Source organism: Lepidochelys olivacea (assembly GCF_965140295.1).
Source record: "Lepidochelys olivacea isolate rLepOli2 genome assembly, chromosome: 3".
Taxonomy (NCBI): domain Eukaryota; kingdom Metazoa; phylum Chordata; order Testudines; family Cheloniidae; genus Lepidochelys; species Lepidochelys olivacea.
Genome location: NC_140413.1, coordinates 55,679,924 through 55,700,479, shown reverse-complemented (window position 1 = coordinate 55,700,479; position 20,556 = coordinate 55,679,924). Strand labels below are relative to the sequence as shown.

The window sequence follows — 20,556 nt, the reverse complement described above, 5'->3', positions numbered from 1 at the left end:
AACACCTTACTCCGAGTATCCCTAACCTCTGTTTGCCAGAAGCTGGGAATGGGCAACAGGGGATGGGATCACTTGATAATGACCTGTTCTGCTCATTTCCTCTGAAGCAGCTGACATTGGTCACGATCGGAAGACAAGATACTGGGCCGGATGGTCCATTGCTTTGAGCTAGCATGGCCATTCTTAAAGTGAGTCAAAGTAGAGAAGTGGGAATTTCAGACTTTGTGCTTTCTATTAAGAAACAGTTTTCTCTAGTACTTAGCTTAATACTAAACCTAGATTACCTCCAGCTAACTTCTTTTGCCTAGCTTGATATCAAAGCTTGTTAACTCAATCGCCACACTTTTACTTATTCAACTAACGAAGTAGGATTATTGTGATTAAATTGTTGATTATTGAAATAGTATGTATGATGGGTATTGTTTTCTCATTAAATGTAGGCAGTAACAGGAGATTCACATGGCTATGGTGTAGCTGTTTCGGCACATAGAATGGACATCCATCTTGAATGGTCCCTTGCAAGTCATCTTGCTTCTGCAAGACTTAATATGAGAGTGTTTAGGCTCTTAAATCCCTCAATTGAATCTTCCAACCTCCTTCATGTTTAGTTTTGACCTCAGCTCTGTAAACCTATAAAAGTGTACCTTCTTTGTGCTTTGGACATGACCCCTCCATTGCACTCACCTTTTTCTCTGCTGGTGCAATACTGCAGCTTGCCAGGATGGTCTAAGTATTTCCTCGTTTGTGACAAAATCAAACCAACAGATGTTAAGAATGTGTCATAAGTTTTGACACTGAAAAGTTTAGTTGTGCAAGGGCCACGTTTCTGAACCATCTAGCAATCATGATTACTGCACTGGTCACATTTATTTCAGTTGTCATAAAGATATCCTGACCCTGCCCAGCAGAGGCCTTGGAAGATGCTGAATTGTCATTGATGAAAGTCTGATCCAATGTGTGATTTCTTCAGATAGAGAACCTCCTGTTCTCTGACTACCCAGATAGATAGATAGGCAGGTTTTGTTTCCATTATATAAGAGGTGCACATGCTTTGGTTTTAACACCCTTGATCTTGAATCTCATAGATTCTGCAGCTTTTTGCAGTTCTTGCAACATTTTTTTAATAAGTGTTGCTTAAGGTAGCTATGTTCAGCCTTTGCACTAAATTTAAGCATACATTTGTTAAGTGGCATGCAACTTTTTTTCTGCTGAATGGTGCTTTGTCTCCTCAGTCCCAGCTCATTTTTAGTGAAGTAAAAGATCTAGTATCACAATAGTATGTGTCAAGAGAAATTCAGTATACAGCAGTAATCAGTATTTTAAAATATTGAATACACCACCGGAATTAATTACGTTGTATCATCCATTATTCTAAAAATACAATAAAAGCACAGCAGAAATTCTTTGACCTCACAGATTTATTTAAATCCCTTGGTCAAAGATGTAAAATTAAAAATGCTGATGATTGATTTTTACTTAGTGCAAAGGACTTGTTAGTGAACTAAGTCTTTTGCAGATGTTTATATTACAACCAATAAGATGTAAGTAGCTTCACAGAATGTAAGTTCTAAGGATCACATTCTGCCTTCACTAGAGTAGATATGAGACAAGTGATCAATAATATTATTGCCTTTCATATCGTAATGTCAAACCTAGGCCCTGACCTTGAATGTCTAGTTAAAATCTGGCTTGACAGCATAGGACCCATGCTGGCTCACCTCAGCTTTCCTCTTTTTAGGTTACTGTACATCCCAGAGTGGGGCAAAATGAGGGACTGAATAACCTTATTTCTTATCTAGCCTCAAGTGCAAGAAGGGTTTTCTCACACTGAATTCCACAGACTAAGAGGATGGGTGGATTTAAGATCAAGGCCCTTTTGAACATTTTACTAATCTCTAAACCTCCAACCTAGCTTTCTGGCAATACTAGCAGAGATACATAAGTAGAATCCAAGACTTAGTTGCTTAAATTTGGAAACATAATTTTGGGTGACTGAATTGATACACCTTTAAAGGAACTTGTTATATCAGAAGTGCTTAATGCCCAGCACTTATCTGGATAATTTATGTAGAAGAAGAATTGCCTATTGCTTTCTGAGGAGTACTCATACATAGGGGCTTACTTCAGCATGTCTGGAGAAAAGCCTACCTCTCTGATACAAGGACTGGCAAAATCAAAGATCTGTTGTTGACCATCATTAAGGGGAATGTGTCAACTTTGTTGCTCAAGAGTCACTGATGGCTTGCCTGGAAATTAGTCCTTAGGCTTGCTTTTACATGTGGCTGTCCAGTACTACCATAACCACCAGACCCCATGGTTTTAGGACTATTCAGATTTAACTCGTTTTCCTCCAGCTTTTGAAGAAGGGAATGGTCTAGTATTGTGAGCTGTACCTAGTTAGCTAATAAGTGTTTTTATGAATTTAGAAAAGTCATATAAATAAACTGCAAGTTAATTTATATTAAGTAGTGTGTTTAAGATGAACAGCCAAAACATTCTTCAGTAACCAAACAGCCTATTTCTGTTGTCGCAGACAAAGCATTTTCTTGAGACTAATTTCTGTTTTTTTTCATGTTAATTGGATTTAAATTTCTTAGAATGTATAGGAATAATATGAGTGATTTATGAGCCTAAATGACCTGTGAGCCTAAATATGAGTCTAAATGACCTATCTTTAATTTTTTGTCATTTTATATTCAGATGTGCTAATATGCTAAGATTTACTCTAATCAAGGTGCTGGTCATTACTTCATTAAGATAGCATTGAGGATTTTGTGCATACAGGATTTGCGTGTTGAATTCTTAAGTTATTTTTCATTTTCTTTTAATAAGAACAAGCATCCTCCCCTAAGTTTATAGCATGCAATCTGAGGAAAGACCACTTTCTGAAGACTTTAAGTAAATCTGTTAATTAGTTCATGAACTTAATATTGTTTCCTGTCACTTTGTAAAAGAACTGACTAATCTGTTCCCCCTCTCCTCATCTTATGCATATTGTGTGCTTCTTCCTTCACATGTCCGTTCATTCTTGCTGTCACTATGGCTCCTGGAAGTATGTGGGTGTCAGCTATTCAGAACTGTGAAGTATGAGGCAGAATGGAGAGGAGAGGGTATCATTTGGTTCTTTCCCATCAATGAGAGGAGGGCCACACTCACACTTGTCTCCAAGTGTCAAAGGAGTGATCCAGCAACTAATTTCAGTTTTTTGGCTATTGGTGGCTTTTTTCTTTTCTTCTTCTTCTCATCCCTCTGTGATGGAAGGGCTCAGTCTCAGTTGCAGAATTATATTTTTGTGGTTTGAAGTTTTGAGGAAGGAAAGGTCCTGGCTATTGCCGTTTTCTGTCCTATATCCCCTCCCTCCCTAATAACTCCTGAGAGCATATTGGCAATAGGATACTAGTTTTCAAAAGCACTGATGGTTGGAGTCTGATTTATTTGTACGTGAAACATATTCAGTAACTGATGTTTTGGGTTTTTTCTACAAAAAAAGTCTTGGGACATAATAGCTCTAAAGATCACATGACTGACAACATATGTAGGAATAATTGCAGATATTTTGATCATATAATTGCATGCCATTTGAAAACCTGCATTACCAGTTATTATGACTTGTTGAGACCTGACAAGTTCATCTTAATGGTTGATGTGTAATAAATGTCTTATGTGGCTAGCAAATGACTAGACTCACTACAATTTCAACCCACTTGTTCTAGAGGTAAATTATCAGAATTACCTTTTTTTTTTAGTTGGGATGAGAGGAAATGGTGACATTCTAAGACATTTTGATTACTTTACCAGTTAATTTTTAGCTGTTGTGGTGTAACAATGTAAGCCAACACAACTTGGATTTAATTTTTTTCTCTGCTTTTTTTCTCTCCTCAGCTTTGTATTCCATCATATTGTTCTCTGTGTTTTTGTGGATTCCTTTTGTCTATTTCTATTATGAGGAGAAGGATGAAGATGATACCAGCACATGCTCAGTAAGCTGATTTATGCCACACCTAGTGCGGACTTGTTTCTTAAGGTCTGAATACAGTAGCCAAATAATGAAGTCTAACAGCTGTTCTGCTTCAACTGTTCAGAGTAGCCTTTTGTTGAACCGTTGTCTCTGATCTTAATTTTAAACAAAATAAATAGGGCTGTCAAGCGATTAAAAAACGTAATCGCAATTAATCGCGCCATTAAAGAACAGAATATCATTTATTTAAAAATTTGTTTTCTACATTTTCAAATATATTGATTTCAATTAAAACACAGAATACAGTGTACAGTGCTCACTTTCTGTTTATTTTTTATTACTAATATTAGCACTGTAAAAAAAAGATGGTATTTTTCAATTCCCCCATTATAAATAGTGTAATCTCTTTTTATCATGACAGTTGAATTTACAAATGTAGAATTGTGTACAAAAAATTACTTCATTTAAAAACAAAACAGTGTAAAACTTTAGCGCCTACAAGTCCACTCAGTCCTACTTCAGCCAGTTGCTCAGACAAACAAGTTTGGTTATAACTGGCAGAAGATAATGCTGCCCGCTTTTTGTTTACATCACCTGAAAGCGAGAACAAGCATTCGGATGGCACTGTCATAGCCGGCATCACAAGATATTTACGTGCCAGATGTGCAAAAGATTGGTATGTCCCTTCATGCTTCAACACCATTCCAGAGGATGTAAGTCCATGGTGATGATGGGTTCTGCTCGATTATGATCCAAAGCAGAGTGGACTGACGTGTGTTCATTTTCATCAACTGAGTCAGGTGACACCAGAAGAAGGTTGATTTTCTTTTTTTGGTGATTCAGGTTCTGTAGTTTCCGCATCAGAGTGTTGCTCTTCTTTAAGACTGCTGAAAGCATGCTATATGCCTCGTCCCACTCAGATTTTGGACGGCACTTCAGATTCTTAAACCTTGGGTTGAGTGCAGTAGCTATTTTTAGAAATCTCACATGGTACCTTCTTTCAATTTTGTCAAATCTGCTGTGAAAGTGTTGTTAAAACAAACAAGTGCTACATCATCATCCAAGACTGCTGTAACATGAAACATGGCAGAATGCAGGTAAAACAGAGCAGGAGACATACTGAACTCCTTGGAGAACTGTCACAAATTTATTAATGCATTTTTTTTTTAACAAGCATCAGCATGGAAGCATGTCCTCTGGAATGGTGGCTGAAGCATGAAGGGGCATATGAATGTTTAGCATAGCTGGCATGTAAATACCTTACAGTGCTGGCTACAAAAGTGCCATGCGAATACCTGTTCTGACTTTCAGGTGACACTGTAAATAAGAAGCAGGCAGCAGTATCTCCCATAAGTGTAAACAAACTTGTTTGTCTTAGCGATTGGCTGAACAAGAAGTAGGACTGAGTGGACTTGTAGGCTAAAGTTTTACACTGTTTTGTTTTTGAGTGCAGTTATGTACCAACAAAAATCTACGTTTATAAGTTACTTCGACAATAATGCAATCTCTGTATCGTACTTGCATGAGGTGTGTTGAAAAATACTATTATCATTTTTACAGTGCACATTTGTCATAACAAATAATATAAAGTGAGCACTGTACACTGTATCCTGCGTTATAATAGAAATCAATATATTTGAAAATGTGGGAAAACATCCAAAATATTTAATAAATTTCAATTGATATTGTGGTATTTAACAGTGCAATTAATCACCATTAATTTTTTTGAGTTAATCACGTGAGTTAATTGCTATTAATTGACAGCCCTAAAAATAAAACTTACACTGACATTGTTCAAACTTTCAAGTCTTTAATTTGAAGAAGTTGGTTACTTCTGTTTTAATTCACATAGTAGACTTCTTTAAAAATATGCTAAATTAAGGAGTCCATTTGAGTTGCAATATTAAACATAGAATATCAGGGTTGGAAGGGACCTCAGGAGGTCCTCTAGTCCAACCCCCTGCTCAAAGCGGGGACCAATCCCCAACTAAAGCATCCCAGCCAGGGCTTTGTCAAGCCTGACCTCAAAAACGTCTAAGGAAGGAGATTCCACCACCTTCCTAGGTAACCCATTCCAGTGCTTCACCACCCTCCTACTGAAAAAGTTTTTCCTAATATCCAACCTAAAACTTGAGACCATTACTCCTTGTTCTGTGATCCGGTACCATTGAGAACAGTCTAGATCCATCATCTTTGGAACCCCCTTTCAGGTAGTTGAAAGCAGCTGTCAAATTCCCCCTCATTCTTCTATTCTGCAGACTAAACAATCCCAGTTCCCTCAGCCTCTCCTCATAAATCATGTGCTCCAGCCCCCTAATGCCCTCCACTGGACACTTCCCAATTTTTCTACATCCTTCTTGTAGCGTGGGGCCCAAAACTGTACACAGTACAGTAAGGCCTCACCAATGCTGAATAGAAGGGAAGGATCACGTCCCTCGATCTGCTGGCAATGCTCCTACTTATACAGCCCGAACTGCCATTGGTCTTCATGGCAACAAGGGCACACTGTTGACTTACAGTGGACGAGAAGCTGGATGTAACACCTAGGTCCTTTTCTGCAGAACTGCTGCCTAGCCACTCGGTCCCTAGTCTGTAGCAGTGCATGAGGTTCTTCCATCCTAAATGCCAGACTCTGCGCTTGTCCTTGATGAACGTCACGAGATTTCTTTTGGCCCAATCCTCTGATTTGTCTAGGTCCCTTTGTATCTTATCCCTACCCTCCAGCGTATCTACCACTCCTCCCAGTTTAGTGTCATAGAATCATAGAATATCAGGGTTGGAAGGGACCCCAGAAGGTCATCTAGTCCAACCCCCTGCTCGAAGCAGGACCAATTCCCTGCTAACTTGCTGAGGGTGCAATCCATGCTATCCTTCAGATCATTAATGAAGATATTGAACAAAACTGGCCCCAGGACTAACCCTTTGGGCACTCCGCTTGTTACCAGCTGCCAACTAGACATGGAGCCCTTGATAACTAATACTTAGCTTAATGTTAATTATCCATGATATGCTCAATTGTAGGAGTCACATTTTAGCAGAATGTCAGGCAGAAGGAACAAGTCTCTTGATCCCAACCTTCCTTACACCCAGGGTATAAATACTGCACCCTATAACAGTCAGGTATTCTTTCCTGAAGCGCTGATCGTAACTGGGCTCTGAAGTAAAAAGAAGAATGGCAAAAATGGCTTTGAGGTCATATAGTCAGAAAACCTGCTCCTCCTTAGGAGGAGTAACTAGTCTCTGGGGTGGCCATGTTACAAAAGAGTGCCATTAAATGAAAATAGGCAGCAGTGGTCTCCTGAAACTAGAATTTATTCCAAATGCCACATTAAGAGAATAGTTCATTCTAATGAAAATGTCACTCAAACTCACCATAGCAGTACTACAGAGTTCAGATTAGGGCATGTTGCAGATACATGCTTGTATTTGTCACTCTACCTCATAGTACCAGCAGCATAGTTCTTATTAGTCTATTAGTATAGTACCTTTTTCTCTATTGAATAACACACCCAAGACAGATGTTCAAGAGGATTTAAAGGAGTGACATCTGGCCAGAGCAGGTTGCCCAAGCTTATACTGTGTAATAGATCTTAAGTTCATATGGTTATTACCTCTTAACATCAAACTATACAACTTTTTAGATCTAAGGCAGAAATTTGCATTCTTGAAACAAAATCCGTTTTAGTTAAACAGTAATATTTTTATAGACCGCATGTCCCACTAAATATTCTATCCTGTGATTTATTGATTAAAATATGCAGATGTTCTAAAAAAATCAAATATTAAATATATTACAACTTTGTTTAATTTAAAATACAGCATGTTCAAACTGCACTCAAGTATACTCTGGGATTCCTCATGGTTTGCGCAGTTCTTCTTCTAATTGGGTAAGTATATACATGCGTTTGTATTGAAGTGAAGGTAAAGGAAAAATTAGATTAATAAATAACTGAAAAGGTAAAGTGAAAAATAGCATCATAAGAAAAAATCCCTATAAAGATTCTAATATCCTGAATCACCAGAGCAAAGCTAGGGTAGGTTATGGTAACATCAGACCCACAATGGATCTTTTATTTTATTTTATTTTTTATTTTTTTCTGTTCATTTTTTTTAAATTCTTCATAATATACAGATCTAAGTGGGGGGAGAGACTCTCATACTGAAGATTTTCAGGGATGTATCTTAAATATTTGAATCCATTTTTATAGTTGAGGAAAACTATCCAGCTTTTTCATGTTGCCTATTGTATTTTGTTGCATACACGTAGGAGGCAGAATTGAAGTTATGCATGCAGCTTTAACTTGGATTTTTCTGACTTTGTGCAATCTTGAATCTTAATATAGTTGTCTGAAATATGCTTATAATTGGTCATAAGTTTACATCATAATATACACCACAGGCCATATAATGAGAATAGCTAAACTTTGATTTCCTTTTTAAACCTGTGAAATTAATTTGTACATTAAGACCCTAATTCAGGAAGTCATGTGCATGGTGCGCTAAGAGTTATGCCTGTGCATAAATGCTTTCTGAATTGGGATTTAATAGTTCAGTGTGGGCTCATGCTTATGTACATATATACTTGTCTTCGGTGTAAAGGCTTTATTGGCTTTAGTTTGAGAGAGAGATAATACATTACTCAAGTAAGGGAATAAGAAATTCTTTTCTTTCCCATAAATAATAGTGTTCTGCAGAAGTTAAAACATTATTCCATGTCCTGTTTTTTCATCTTTAATAATTAGTTGCCATAAATATAAAGGGAAGGGTAAACACCTTTAAAATCCCTTCTGGCCAGAGGAAAAACCCTTTCACCTGTAAAGGGTTAAGAAGCTAGGATAACCTCGCTGGCACCTGACCAAAATGACCAATGAGGAGAGAAGATACTTTCAAAGCTGGAGGGGGGGAAAAACAAAGGGTCTGTCTGTCTGGGTGATGCTTTTGCGGGGACACAACAGGAATGGAGTCTTAGAACTTAGTAAGTAATCTAGCTAGATATGTGTTAGATTATGATTTCTTTAAATGGCTGAGGAAATAACCTGTGCTGAAAGGAATGGATATTCCTGTCTGTGTCTTTTTGTAACTTAAGGTTTTGCCTAGAGGGATTCTCTGTTTTGAATCTAATTACCCTGTAAGATATTTATCATCCTGATTTTACAGAGGTGATTTCTTTTTTACTTTTTACTTCTATTAAAATCCTACTTTTCAGAAACGGATTGCTTTTTCATTGTTCTTAAGATCCAAGGGTTTGGGTCTGTGGTCACCTATGCAAATTGGTGAGGTTTTTTACGAAACCTTCCCCAGGAAGTGGAGTGCAAGGGTTGGGAGGATTTTGGGTGAAAAGACGTTTCCAAACAACACTTCCCTAATAAATAAACACAGATAAACGTTTCGTGGTGGCAGTGGAAGTCCAAGGGCAAAGGATAAAATAGTTTGTACCTTGGGGAAGTTTTAACCTAAACTGGTAAAAGTAAGCTTAGGAGGTTTTCATGCAGGTCCCCACATCTGTACCCTAGAGTTCAGAGTGGGGAAGGAACCTTGACCGGAGTATATACAGTACTTAGTTTATGTGCCATGGCAGGTTCTTTCACTAAGTAGTATTTAAATGTTTCTAAAGTATGATGGAGCATTCAGTTTCTTTAACTCTGTGTATGGTATCTTCACAGGATGAACCCTAAAAAGTGATCCTTGGATGGATAGACAGAATATCAAGTAGATGTAGATATTACCACTGTATACAGACCTAGTGAGAAATATCACTGAAGTACTGAGTCCAGTTCTGATGTGTGTACACCAAAAACGATAGTGACCAATTGGAACAAATGCAGAAAAGAGCTACAATCATAATTTGGAGTTGGGAAAACCTGCTTGAGCTTAATTAGTTTCACTGTAAATCTATTTAGCTGATTTAAGAGACTGCGAAGAGGTGACAAATTCAGGCTAGAAATAAGATGGAAAATGTTTGTGTGGGTAACTAGCCATTGAAATAACTTAACTAACTTAGCTTTCAGTCTCTTGAAGTCTGCAAGTCAAGAGTGAATCATAGAATATCAGAGTTGGAAGGGACCTCAGGAGGTCATCTAGTCCAACCCCCTGCTCAAAGCAGGACCAATCCCCAACTAAAGCATCCCAGCCAGGGCTTTGTCAAGCCTGACCTTAAAAACTTCTAAGCAAGGAGATTCAACCACCTCCCTAGGTAACGCATTCCAGTGTTTCACCACCCTCCTAGTGAAAAAGTTTTCCTAATATCCAACCTAAACCTCCCCCACTGCAACTTGAGACCATTGCTCCTTGTCCTGTCCTCTACCACTGGGAACAGTCTAGATCCATCCTCTCTGGAACCACCTCTCAGGTAGTTGAAAGCAGCTATCAAATCCCCCCTCATTCTTCTCTTCTGCAGACTAAACAATCCCAGTTCCCTCAGCCTCTCCTCATAAGTCATGTGTTCCAGACCCCTAATCATTTATGTTGCCCTTCGCAGGACTCTCTCCAATTTATCCACATCCTTCTTGTAGTGTGGGGCCCAAAACTGGACACAGTACTCCAGATGAGGCCTCACCAATGTCGAATAGAGGGGGATGATCACGTTCCTCGATCTGCTCGCTATGCCCCTACTTATACATCCCAAAATGCCATTGGCCTTCTTGGCAACAAAGGCACCCTGCTGACTCATATCCAGCTTCTCGTCCACTGTCACCCCTAGGTCCTTTTCCGCAGAACTGCTGCCTAGCCATTCAGTCTCTAGTCTGTAGCTGTGCATTGGATTCTTCCATCCTAAGTGCAGGACCCTGCACTTATCCTTATTGAACCTCATCAGATTTCTTTTGGCCCAATCCTCCAATTTGTCTAGGTCCCTCTGTATCCTATCCCTGCCCTCCAGCGTATCTACCACTCCTCCCAGTTTAGTATCATCCGCAAATTTGCTGAGTGCAATACATACCATCCTCCAGATCATTTATGAAGATATTGAACAAAACCGGCCCCAGGACTTGCCCTTGGTGAATCCATGCGGACTGTTTCTGATCACTTTCCTCTCCTCTAAGTGCTTCAGAATTCCTTGAGGACCTGCTCCATGATTTTTCCAGGGACTGAGGTGAGGCTGACTGGCCTGTAGTTCCCAGGATCCTCCTCCTTCCCATTTTTTAAAGATGGGCATTACATTAGCCTTTTTGCAGTTGTCCAGGACTTCCCCCAATCGCCATGAGTTTTCAAAGATAATGGCCAATGGCTCTGCAATCACATCCGCCAACTCCTTTAGCGCTCTCAGATGCAGTGCATCCGGCCCCATGGAGTTGTGCTCGTCCAGCTTTTCTAAATAGTCCCGAACGACTTCTTTCTCCACAGAGGGCTGGTCACCTCCTCCCCTTGCTGTGCTGCCCAGTGCAGTAGCCGGGGAGCTGACCTTGTTCTTGAAGACAGAGGCAAACAAAAGCACTGAGTACATTAGCTTTTTCCACATCCTCTGTCATTAGGTTGCCTCCCTCATTCAGCAAGGAGCCCACACTTTCCTTGACTTGTTGCTAACATACCTGAAGAAACCCTTCTTGTTGTTCTTAACATCTCTTGCTAGCTGCAACTCCAGGTGTGATTTGGCCTTCCTGATTTCACTCCTGCATGCCTGAGTAATATTTTTATACTCTTCCCTGGTCATTTGTCCAATCATCCACTTCTTGTAAGCTTCCTTTTTGTGCTTAAGATCAGCAAGGATTTCACTGTTAAGCCAAGCTGGTTGCCTGCCATATTTACTATGCTTTCTACACATCGGGATGGTTTGTCCCTGTAACCTCCATAAGGATTCTTTAAAATACAGCCAACTCTCCTGGACTCCTTTCCCCCCCCATGTTGTTCTCCCTAGGGATCCTGCCCATCAGTTCCCTGAGGGAGTCAAAGTCTGCTTTTCTGAAGTCCAGGGTCTGTGAAGCTTGAACTCCTCTAGAGTTTATGGGTTTGATGCAGGAAGTATTCGATTAAATTCTGTGGCCTTTTAGTAGGGGTGGCAGAAAGCAGAGGTTATAACTACTGTAGGCACAGTGTAGCTTACACTGGCCAGAGCTTAGTTCTGTTATGTCCAGTTAAGTTTGCTCTTCTGCTGTGTGGTCTTCCTTGTGCAACCCGCTTTCAAGCTGCTCCCACAGTCTGTTGTATATGCTCCTATGTAGTCTTCTGGATATCTGTCTGATCCCCTGTACCCTTTTTGGGGGGGGGGGGAGAGAAGTGTCTTCCAGGTTTACTAAATATCTGTTGGCTAGATTCTGAACTAGATGTTTACCTTTCTAAAATGACCTGTGGCTCAATCTTTTCCCTCCAGTTAAATATGGGGGTTATGCAGTGATGAGCCAGCGGGTTCACTGTAGTGTTGGTAAAACAAAACTGTTCCCAGTGAGCTATGGCCATAATCCATTTTTTTAAAAATTGTGGCTAATAACCAAATATTTTAAGAAAATGATTTTTAATTTAAAAGTCAGTATTTACTCAGTTATTGATTAGTATCTGATGCAATCAGGGATTAAAGTTGCTTGAAACATTGGCTGTGGCAATGAGAGTTTCCTCCTAGGAGGAGCTGAAACTGGTGGGGATGGCTACTTACCTAAGACAGAGAGGAGCAAGTCTGGCATTTCTCCCTTATGCCCCCTAACCTTTTAACCTCTGCAGAGAATGAGGGTAGTAGGTATACATGTCCTTATTCCTAGAAAAAGAAGTAGAAAGATCTCCCACACCATAGCTATGTGTGTAAATATGGATAAATGTTGCTTTTTAATGGCAACACAAAAATGAAATGTTGATAATCTTAGCTCATAACTACTTTTCCTTTCTAAACGCCTTCTGTCACCAGAAGACAACATTTTTAAGGAGTGTTGAATTTTTCTAGATACTATGGAAATATCACTGTTAAACTGTTCATGTGTACCTTATTTATATTGAGATGTATATGTTGATTTGATTTTTTTTTAAACGGCTTGTTTACCTGTTTGGCCTTGTCATGTTTTCTTGTGCATATGGTTTGCTTATGACTACTCCATGAGTCACTTTAGCTGCGTGCCTAAAACTTAAAGCATATTCCTAGATGACTCTTAATATGATTAGTTGAGGCATCTCTACACAAGGATATCTCAGCAGTCCATAGTGTAAAAAATAATTCAAGGCTGTAACGTAATGCCTGTAACTAAAAATAATCGTTTGAGTACCACACGTAAAGTGTTTGAATTACAGAAATTGTACTCTGAGTATCCTAAATTTCCTTGTTGCAGTATAATTTTTAAAAATCCTATGAATGTAGTTGTACCATAATTAGTCTATAAATAAAGATGACGGAGATGAATTTCAATAGCTTCTAGAATTAAGTCACCAAAGACTACAATTATTATCCCTCATGTTTGAGGATCAAAATTTAAAATACCTCTTTATATAAACTTGGAGTTAAAACTGGTTACAGGAACTTGCAACATATGCTTCAGTTCTCTTCTACCCTCTCTCTACTTCCCGTGTGCATTTATACTTTCCCTTGTTCTGGGTAGACCAATTGTTATGAGTGACTAATAGATTTCCAGAGAAGGAATATAACTCAACAGCCAAAAACAGGTGAGAAGACATGGAGAGAGTCTACTCTGAAAAGCGACTGTGGAGTTTGGCGTTATCGGGTTTCTTGGTCGTGGCAATGACTTCAGATAAAATGAGCAGCCCAATTCTGATGTGCAATTCAAATAAAAAGTTAGTTTTAACTGCAGTCCATAAATGTCAATCTTGTTTGTGTCAAGTTGGTTCTTTCCTTATCTCACGTCACTTGTATGAAAATTATACCCCCAGTTGTAAACCTGTACAACCTTAATGTCTGCCACTTATCTCCTCACTGCTGACAGTCCTGCTGCCTTCAGTGGATTTGTGCACTTCTGTATGATTAGAATTTAGTAAAGAAGTTTGTAGATCCACAAGGAGATATAGAATACATTTGCTTTGCTGTAGCTGTTTTGGTTCTGGTTTTGCATTATCTGAGTCAAAGCTAGAGTTGAGAGAGAAACTATTGCCACTGCTAAAAAGGATGGACTACTATCCTAAACAAAGTGAGTTTTCATGGCAGGTGTACAGCTGGAACTGACTGTCAGTTTTATTGGGAGTCTCATTTGTGAGCCATCCTCAGAAAGCAATTGGTGCCCCACATTCTGGAAGGCACAGTGACAGACTTCCTATTGTTCTAAGCATAGAAGTGTCTCCCCAGAAGTTGCTGACCCTCTGAGAACTACGGAAGTTCCTCTCTCTTTTGCATTACAAATAAAACATAATAATATGGTAATAATAATATGGCTAATATACAGTATCTTGAGAACAACTTCCCATGGCTTTGTTTTTATAGCTTTGCTAATTTGTTGGGGATGTTGCAGCAGTTCAGTAGTTCAAACCAGGTCTAAATGCCTTATGCACATTCTGTGTGATCTTTGGTTGGCTTGATCTTCAGTTGGCTGTACAGTTACTACTCTTCCATTGCACACCCCTGTGGAGCAGACAGGTGGGGGCTTGTGAGGATTTTTCCCCGGCTTCTCCTGCCTGATGACATTAGTGAGAATTGGAGGGTAGTGAGAGATTATGGCAAAGAATGTCTGCTTATAGGCTCTTAACCAGAAGAGGGTTGAATTATGTTGCAATGCTAGGGTCTTGGTAGTACAGTGGAGACCCATTTTTTAAATCTCCGTATAACAAATTGCAGTTTTTCTAATAGAAAAAAGCATGGGTGGGGACAGCCAAGACAGAGGTAATTGAGAATCTTAGTGACTTAATTGGGCCCAATCCTCTTTCCTCCTCCTCCTCCTCCTCCTCCTCGTCAATGATGCTGTATCTTCTTACCTACTTTCCTTGTTTAACCCATTTTTGTGCCCCAATGACCACATTATATCCGTCATCTTTTTCCTTGGTCTCTTGTTACATTAGTTGCTTCCTTTATAGTAAAACATGGCTTTTCTCAATCCTAAAAAAGTTCATTCCCCTCACGTCTCTCTCCACTACTGATTATCCCTTTTTTCGACTTCATTTCTCTTAACTAACTTTGTACCACTTACAACTTAGCCATCAGTTCCTTTTGTCAGTCTGTCCTGGCTTTTGCCGTATGCATTTCACTGAGTAAACTGCTTTCCCTGAGGTCTTGAATGACATAGTCTTGGCCAAATCTCATGGTTCTGCTTTATCCTTCCCTGACATATAGGCTGCTTTTGACACTGCTGATAATGCTGTGATCATTGAAATATTGTCCTCCACTTAGCTCTTGCAACTACATCCTCCTCTGGTGGCTCTCCTCTTACTTTGATATCTTCTGTGCCTTCTCTTTCCAAGAGGGTCTTAAAGGACTTTGTCATTGACCCATTCTTCTTTTCCTTTTACTATTTCATTCAGTAACATTCAGCTTCTCCAGCCAACATAGCTCCTGTCTCTTGTGGAGGTGGAATTATTAAGCACCCGTTAGCTTAGAGCATCTTCACCAGATGTGCTACAGCGGTGCAACTGCATTGGTGCAAATTTTTTTAGAGTAGACCTGCCTTTACCATTGTACTCATTCAAGTAGGTGTCAAACACCTTTCCTGGGTAACACAGCTGACTGGAATACATCATAATATACTTACTTTGGGTAGGGTTAGGCATGTGCTCAACACACTGTACAAAATGAAGGTTACAATAAAAAAATTAAGGTGGCAATACAAACTGACGTTCAGATTTTGACCCTGCTGTAGCCCACTTTGTCACAATCATCTGGCTATTTTCTGCCTCCCCTCGAGGTTCTGCCTCGGCAAAATTGAACTCCTAGTCTTCCTCCCTAGTTTTCTTACCCTCCACTCCCTCATTCACTATGGACAACAACATTAATCTTTCCTGTTGCTTAGATACGTAGCATGGGTGTCCTCTTTGGCTCCACCTTTTCTCTAGCTAGCCTTACATATCTGGGCCACTTCAACATCATTCTGCTGCTGCTTCTTCTGCAGCATCTGAAATTCAGTTTCTCTCTTAGCGCAGAGTCCTAAAACTCTCATTAAGGCCTGTATAGTTTTCTGTCTACTACTGCAACGTCCTTCTGTTTGGCTTTAACTAGCACCCACATTACAGCTCCAGGGGCACATTCAAAATACTGCTTTTAAGATATTTTCATCTATTCTGATCATGTTACCACTTTGTCTTTCCACTGGCTTTTCCTTTATACACCACAACAAATACAAGTTTCATTTTTACGGACCTTCAGACACTAACCCTCTGTACGTGTCTGCTCTTGTACTTTACCATGAAATACCTCCTTACCTCTGCCACAGTCCCAATGCACCAGCTATTTCAGTTTTGATCACCTATTAGTCCATGTGTCCCACCAGCACTTTCAAACCATCTTCCATGCTACTGGTAGCCTTTGATTAATTTGGGGGGGCATTAATTTGACTAATTCAGATTCTTTACTCAGGTGGTTAGGTAGAACTTACAAGAAGTGAGACTGGTGAGTCACAGACAGACATGAAGACTTTTATTCAATTCTTAAATACAGACCAGTAGAATTGCAATTGTAGAAGAGTAAGGTAGGTGTAGCCAAATGACTTCCTGTATTGTGCATACTTCATCTTATGGAGTTCATCAGAAGTGAAGAAGGAAAACCCAGTGAGTGAAGAAGCATCATAAGTGGGAATGATGTTGCACGCTTCTATCATCTTGTCATTCTGGTATCCCAACTGAGCATTGGCCATGCACCTTTCTTTTTTTATACAGTTTCCGTACATCTCACGTCTGGGACCATATTTAATTTAGTCTCAGCCCTCTACACGTTTGGCATTCCAGGGGACCATAATTAGAGTTCTGACTGCTGTCATAAGCAGTTCGCATCAATACATTTCCCAGTGGATTTGATACATAAATGTGGGTTTGCTTTATGGTTACATGTACCCAAAAGTTCCTAAAAGTATGCTAAATCAAGCTCATTTTGTGAATTGTCTAGCTTAATCCTGTGTTTCAGGCCATCTACCAAACGGGGAATTGAATACTGAAAACATTTTCCAGTGTAACTGGAATTACAGAATGAAAGTTAAGGTTCAAAAGGCTACTGTGGATGATAAGTGTTCTCCCAGAAATGTTTGACAGCAGCAGTTGGGGGATAGTAAGTTTTTTTTTTTGTTTGTTTTGTTTTTTTTTGTCATATGAAGTTTTCTACATTGTTGCTTTAAACAGTCTGTTTTCTGATCATATAACCTCAGTCCTTTCTATAGTGTCTTATTCAGCTGCTGAGGTAGATCACCAACTCGAGTCTGCATTTTCTGCTCCTGATACTTTTTGCTTGTCAGTTACTAGGTGTGCATGTTACTTATGTCAACACATGGCCGCTATCGGTAGCACTCTTGATGTTTTCAAAAAGCACAGTACCAGCATCTTCCTTCATTCTCAGGTTGCCAGCTACCTTGTTTTGGAATCTAACAATATTATTGTGGTAGTGGTGACTGTGGTGGTCAGCACTCCATAGGATGTAGGAGCCCCAGTCATATACCAGGACACCATTGCAGTAGGTGCTGTACAAGAAGAAAACAGATTGTTTCTGCTCCAGAGACATAAGAATGGCAGTACTGGGTCAGACCAAAGGTCCATCCAGCCCAGTATCCTGTCTACTGACAGTGGCCAATGCCAGGTGCCCCAGAGGGAGTGAACCCAACAGGTAATGATCAAGTGATCTCTCTCCAACCATCCATCTCCACCCTCTGACAGAGGCTAGGGCACCATTCCTTACCCATCCTGGCTAATAGCCATTAATGGACTTAACCTATCCATGAATTTATCTAGTTCTCTTTTAAACCCTCTTATAGTCCTAGCCTTCACAACCTCCTCAGGCAAGGAGTTCCACAGGTTGACTGTGCGCTGAGTGAAGAACTTCCTTTTATTTATTTTAAACCTGCTGCCCATTAATTTCATTTGGTGGTCCCTAGTTCTTATATTATGGGAACAAGTAAATAACTTTTCCTTATTCACTTTCTCCACACCACTCATGATTTTCATAGAATATCAGGGTTGGAAGGGACCTCAGGAGGTCATCTAGTCCAACCCCCTGCTCAAAGCAGGACCAATCCCCAACTAAAGCATCCCAGCCAGGGCTTTGTCAAGCCTGACCTTAACTTCTAAGGAAGGAGATTCCACCACCTCCCTAGGTAACGCATTCCAATGCTTCACCACCCTCCTAGTGAAAAAGTTTTTCCTAATATCCAACCTAAACCTCCCCCACTGCAACTTGAGACCACTACACCTTGTTCTGTCATCTGCTACCACTGAGAACAGTCCAGATCCATCCTCTTTGGAACCCCCTTTCAGGTAGTTGAAAGCAGCTATCAAATCCCCCCTCATTCCTCTCTTCCACAGACTAGACAATCCCAGTTCCCTCAGCCTCTCCTCATAACTCGTGTGTTCCAGTCCCCTAATCATTTTTGTAGCCCTCTGCTGGACATTGCCAAGTTTTCCACATCCTTCTTGTAGTATGGGGCCCAAAACTGGACACAGTACTCCAGATGAGGCCTCACCATTGTGGAATAGAGGGGAACGATCACATCCCTCAATCTGCTGGCAAAGTCCTAGCCTCTTTAATCTCTCCTCATATGGGACCAATTCCAAACCCTTAGTCATTTTAGTAGCCCTTTTCTGAACCCTTTCTAATGCCAGCATATCTTTTTCTGAGATGAGGGGACCACATCTGTACGCAGTATTCAAGATTTGGGCATACCATGGATTTATATAAAGGCAATAAGATATTCTCAGTCTTATTCTCTATCCCTTTCTTAATGATTCCTAACATCCCGTTTGTTTTTTTGTTTTTTTTGACTGCTGCTGCACACTCTGTGGATGTCTTCAGAGAACTATCAACAATGACTCCAAGATCTTTCTCTTCATTAGTTGTAGCTAAATTAGCCCCCATCATATTGTATGTATAGTTGGGGTTATTTTTCCAATGTGCATTACTTTACATTTATCCACATTAAATTTCATTTGCTATTTTGTTGCCCAATCACTTAGTTTTGTGAGATCTTTTTGAAGTTCTTCACAGTCTGCTTTGGTCTTAACTATCTTGAGCAGTTTAGTATCATCTGCAAACTTTGCCACCTCACTGTTTACCCCTTTCTCCAGATCATTTATGAATAAGTTGAATAGGATTGGTCCTAGGACTGACCCTTGGGGAATACCACTAGTTACCCCTCTCCATTCTGAAAATTTACCATTTATTCCTACCCTTTGTTCCCTGTCTTTTATCCAGTTCTCAATCCATGAAAGGATCTTCCCTCTTATCCCATGACCACTTAATTTACGTAAGAGCCTTTGGTGAGGCACCTTGTCTGGAAATCCAAGTACACTATGTCCACTGGATCCCCCTTGTCCACGTGTGTGTTTGACCCCCCCCCCCCAAAGAACTCTAATAGATTAGTAAGACGTGATTTCCCTTTACAGAAACCATGCTGACTTTTGCACAACAACTTATGTTCTATGTGTCTGACAATTTTTATTCTTTACTATTGTTTCAACTAATTTTCCCAGTACTGACGTTAGACTTACCCATCTGTAATTGCCAGGATCAGATCTAGAGCCCTTCTTAAATATTGGCATTACATTCGCTATCTTCCAGTCATTGGGTACAGAAACTGATTTAAAGGACAGGTTACAAACCGTAGTTAATAGTTCCGCAATTTCACATTTGAGTTCTTTCAGAACTCTTGGGTGAATGCCATCTGATCCCGGTGACTTGTTACTGTTAAGTTTCTCAATTAATTCCAAAACCTCCTTTAGTGATACTTCAATCTGTGACAATTCCTCAGATTTGTCGCCTACAAAAGATGGCTCGGGTTTGGGAATCTCCCTAACATCCTCAGCCATGAAGTCTAAAGCAAAGAATTCATTTAGTTTCTCCGTGATGACTTTATCGTCTTCAAGTGTTCCTTTTGTATCTTGATCGTCCAGGGGGTCCCCACTGGTTGTTTAGCAGGCTTCCTGCTTCTGATGTACTTAAACATTTTGTTGTTACCTTTTGAGTTATTGGCTAGCTGTTCTTCAAACTCCTTTTTGGCTTTTCTTATTACATTTTTTACATTTAATTTGGCAAAGTTTATGCGCCTTTCTATTTACCTCAGTAGGATTTGACTTCCACTTTTTAAAAGATGCCTTTATCTCTCTCTGCTTCTTTTCTCTTGTTAAGCCATGGTGGCTCTTACTGTGTTTTAAATTTGGGGATATAGATTGAAGTTGAGCCTCTATTATGGTGTCTTTGCAAGCTGCATGGACACTTTTCAGGGATTTCACTCTAGTCACTGTACCTTTTTTAATTTCTGTTTAACTAACCTCATTTTTACATAGTTCCCCTTTCTTAAATTTTAATGTCCCACCACAAGAATGTTAAATATTCTATTATGGTCACTATTTCCAAGCAGTCCTCTTATAGTTACCTCTTGGACCAGAACCTGCGCTTCACTCAGGACTAAATTGAGTTGCCTCTCCCCTTGTGGGTTCCTGTACCAGCTGCTCCAAGAAGCAGTCATTTAAAGTGTCGAGAAATTTTGTCTCTGCATTTCGTCCTGAGGTGACATCTACCCAGTCAATATGGGGATAATTGAAATCCCCCACTG

The 20,556-nt window shown here is 39.8% G+C and overlaps 1 protein-coding gene across 2 annotated transcripts in view; it reads left to right on the top strand.

The window, feature by feature from the left end:
• Nucleotides 1-20,556, top strand: part of LMBRD1 (LMBR1 domain containing 1) — a 238,221-nt gene that overhangs the window by 35,925 nt on the left and 181,740 nt on the right. For both annotated transcript variants that reach the window (XM_084624095.1, XM_084624096.1), the window contains exons 4-5: nucleotides 3,883-3,980; nucleotides 7,778-7,845. In XM_084624095.1, the coding sequence (XP_084480221.1) occupies nucleotides 3,883-3,980; nucleotides 7,778-7,845 (166 nt within the window). The remainder of the gene's footprint in view (nucleotides 1-3,882; nucleotides 3,981-7,777; nucleotides 7,846-20,556) is intronic.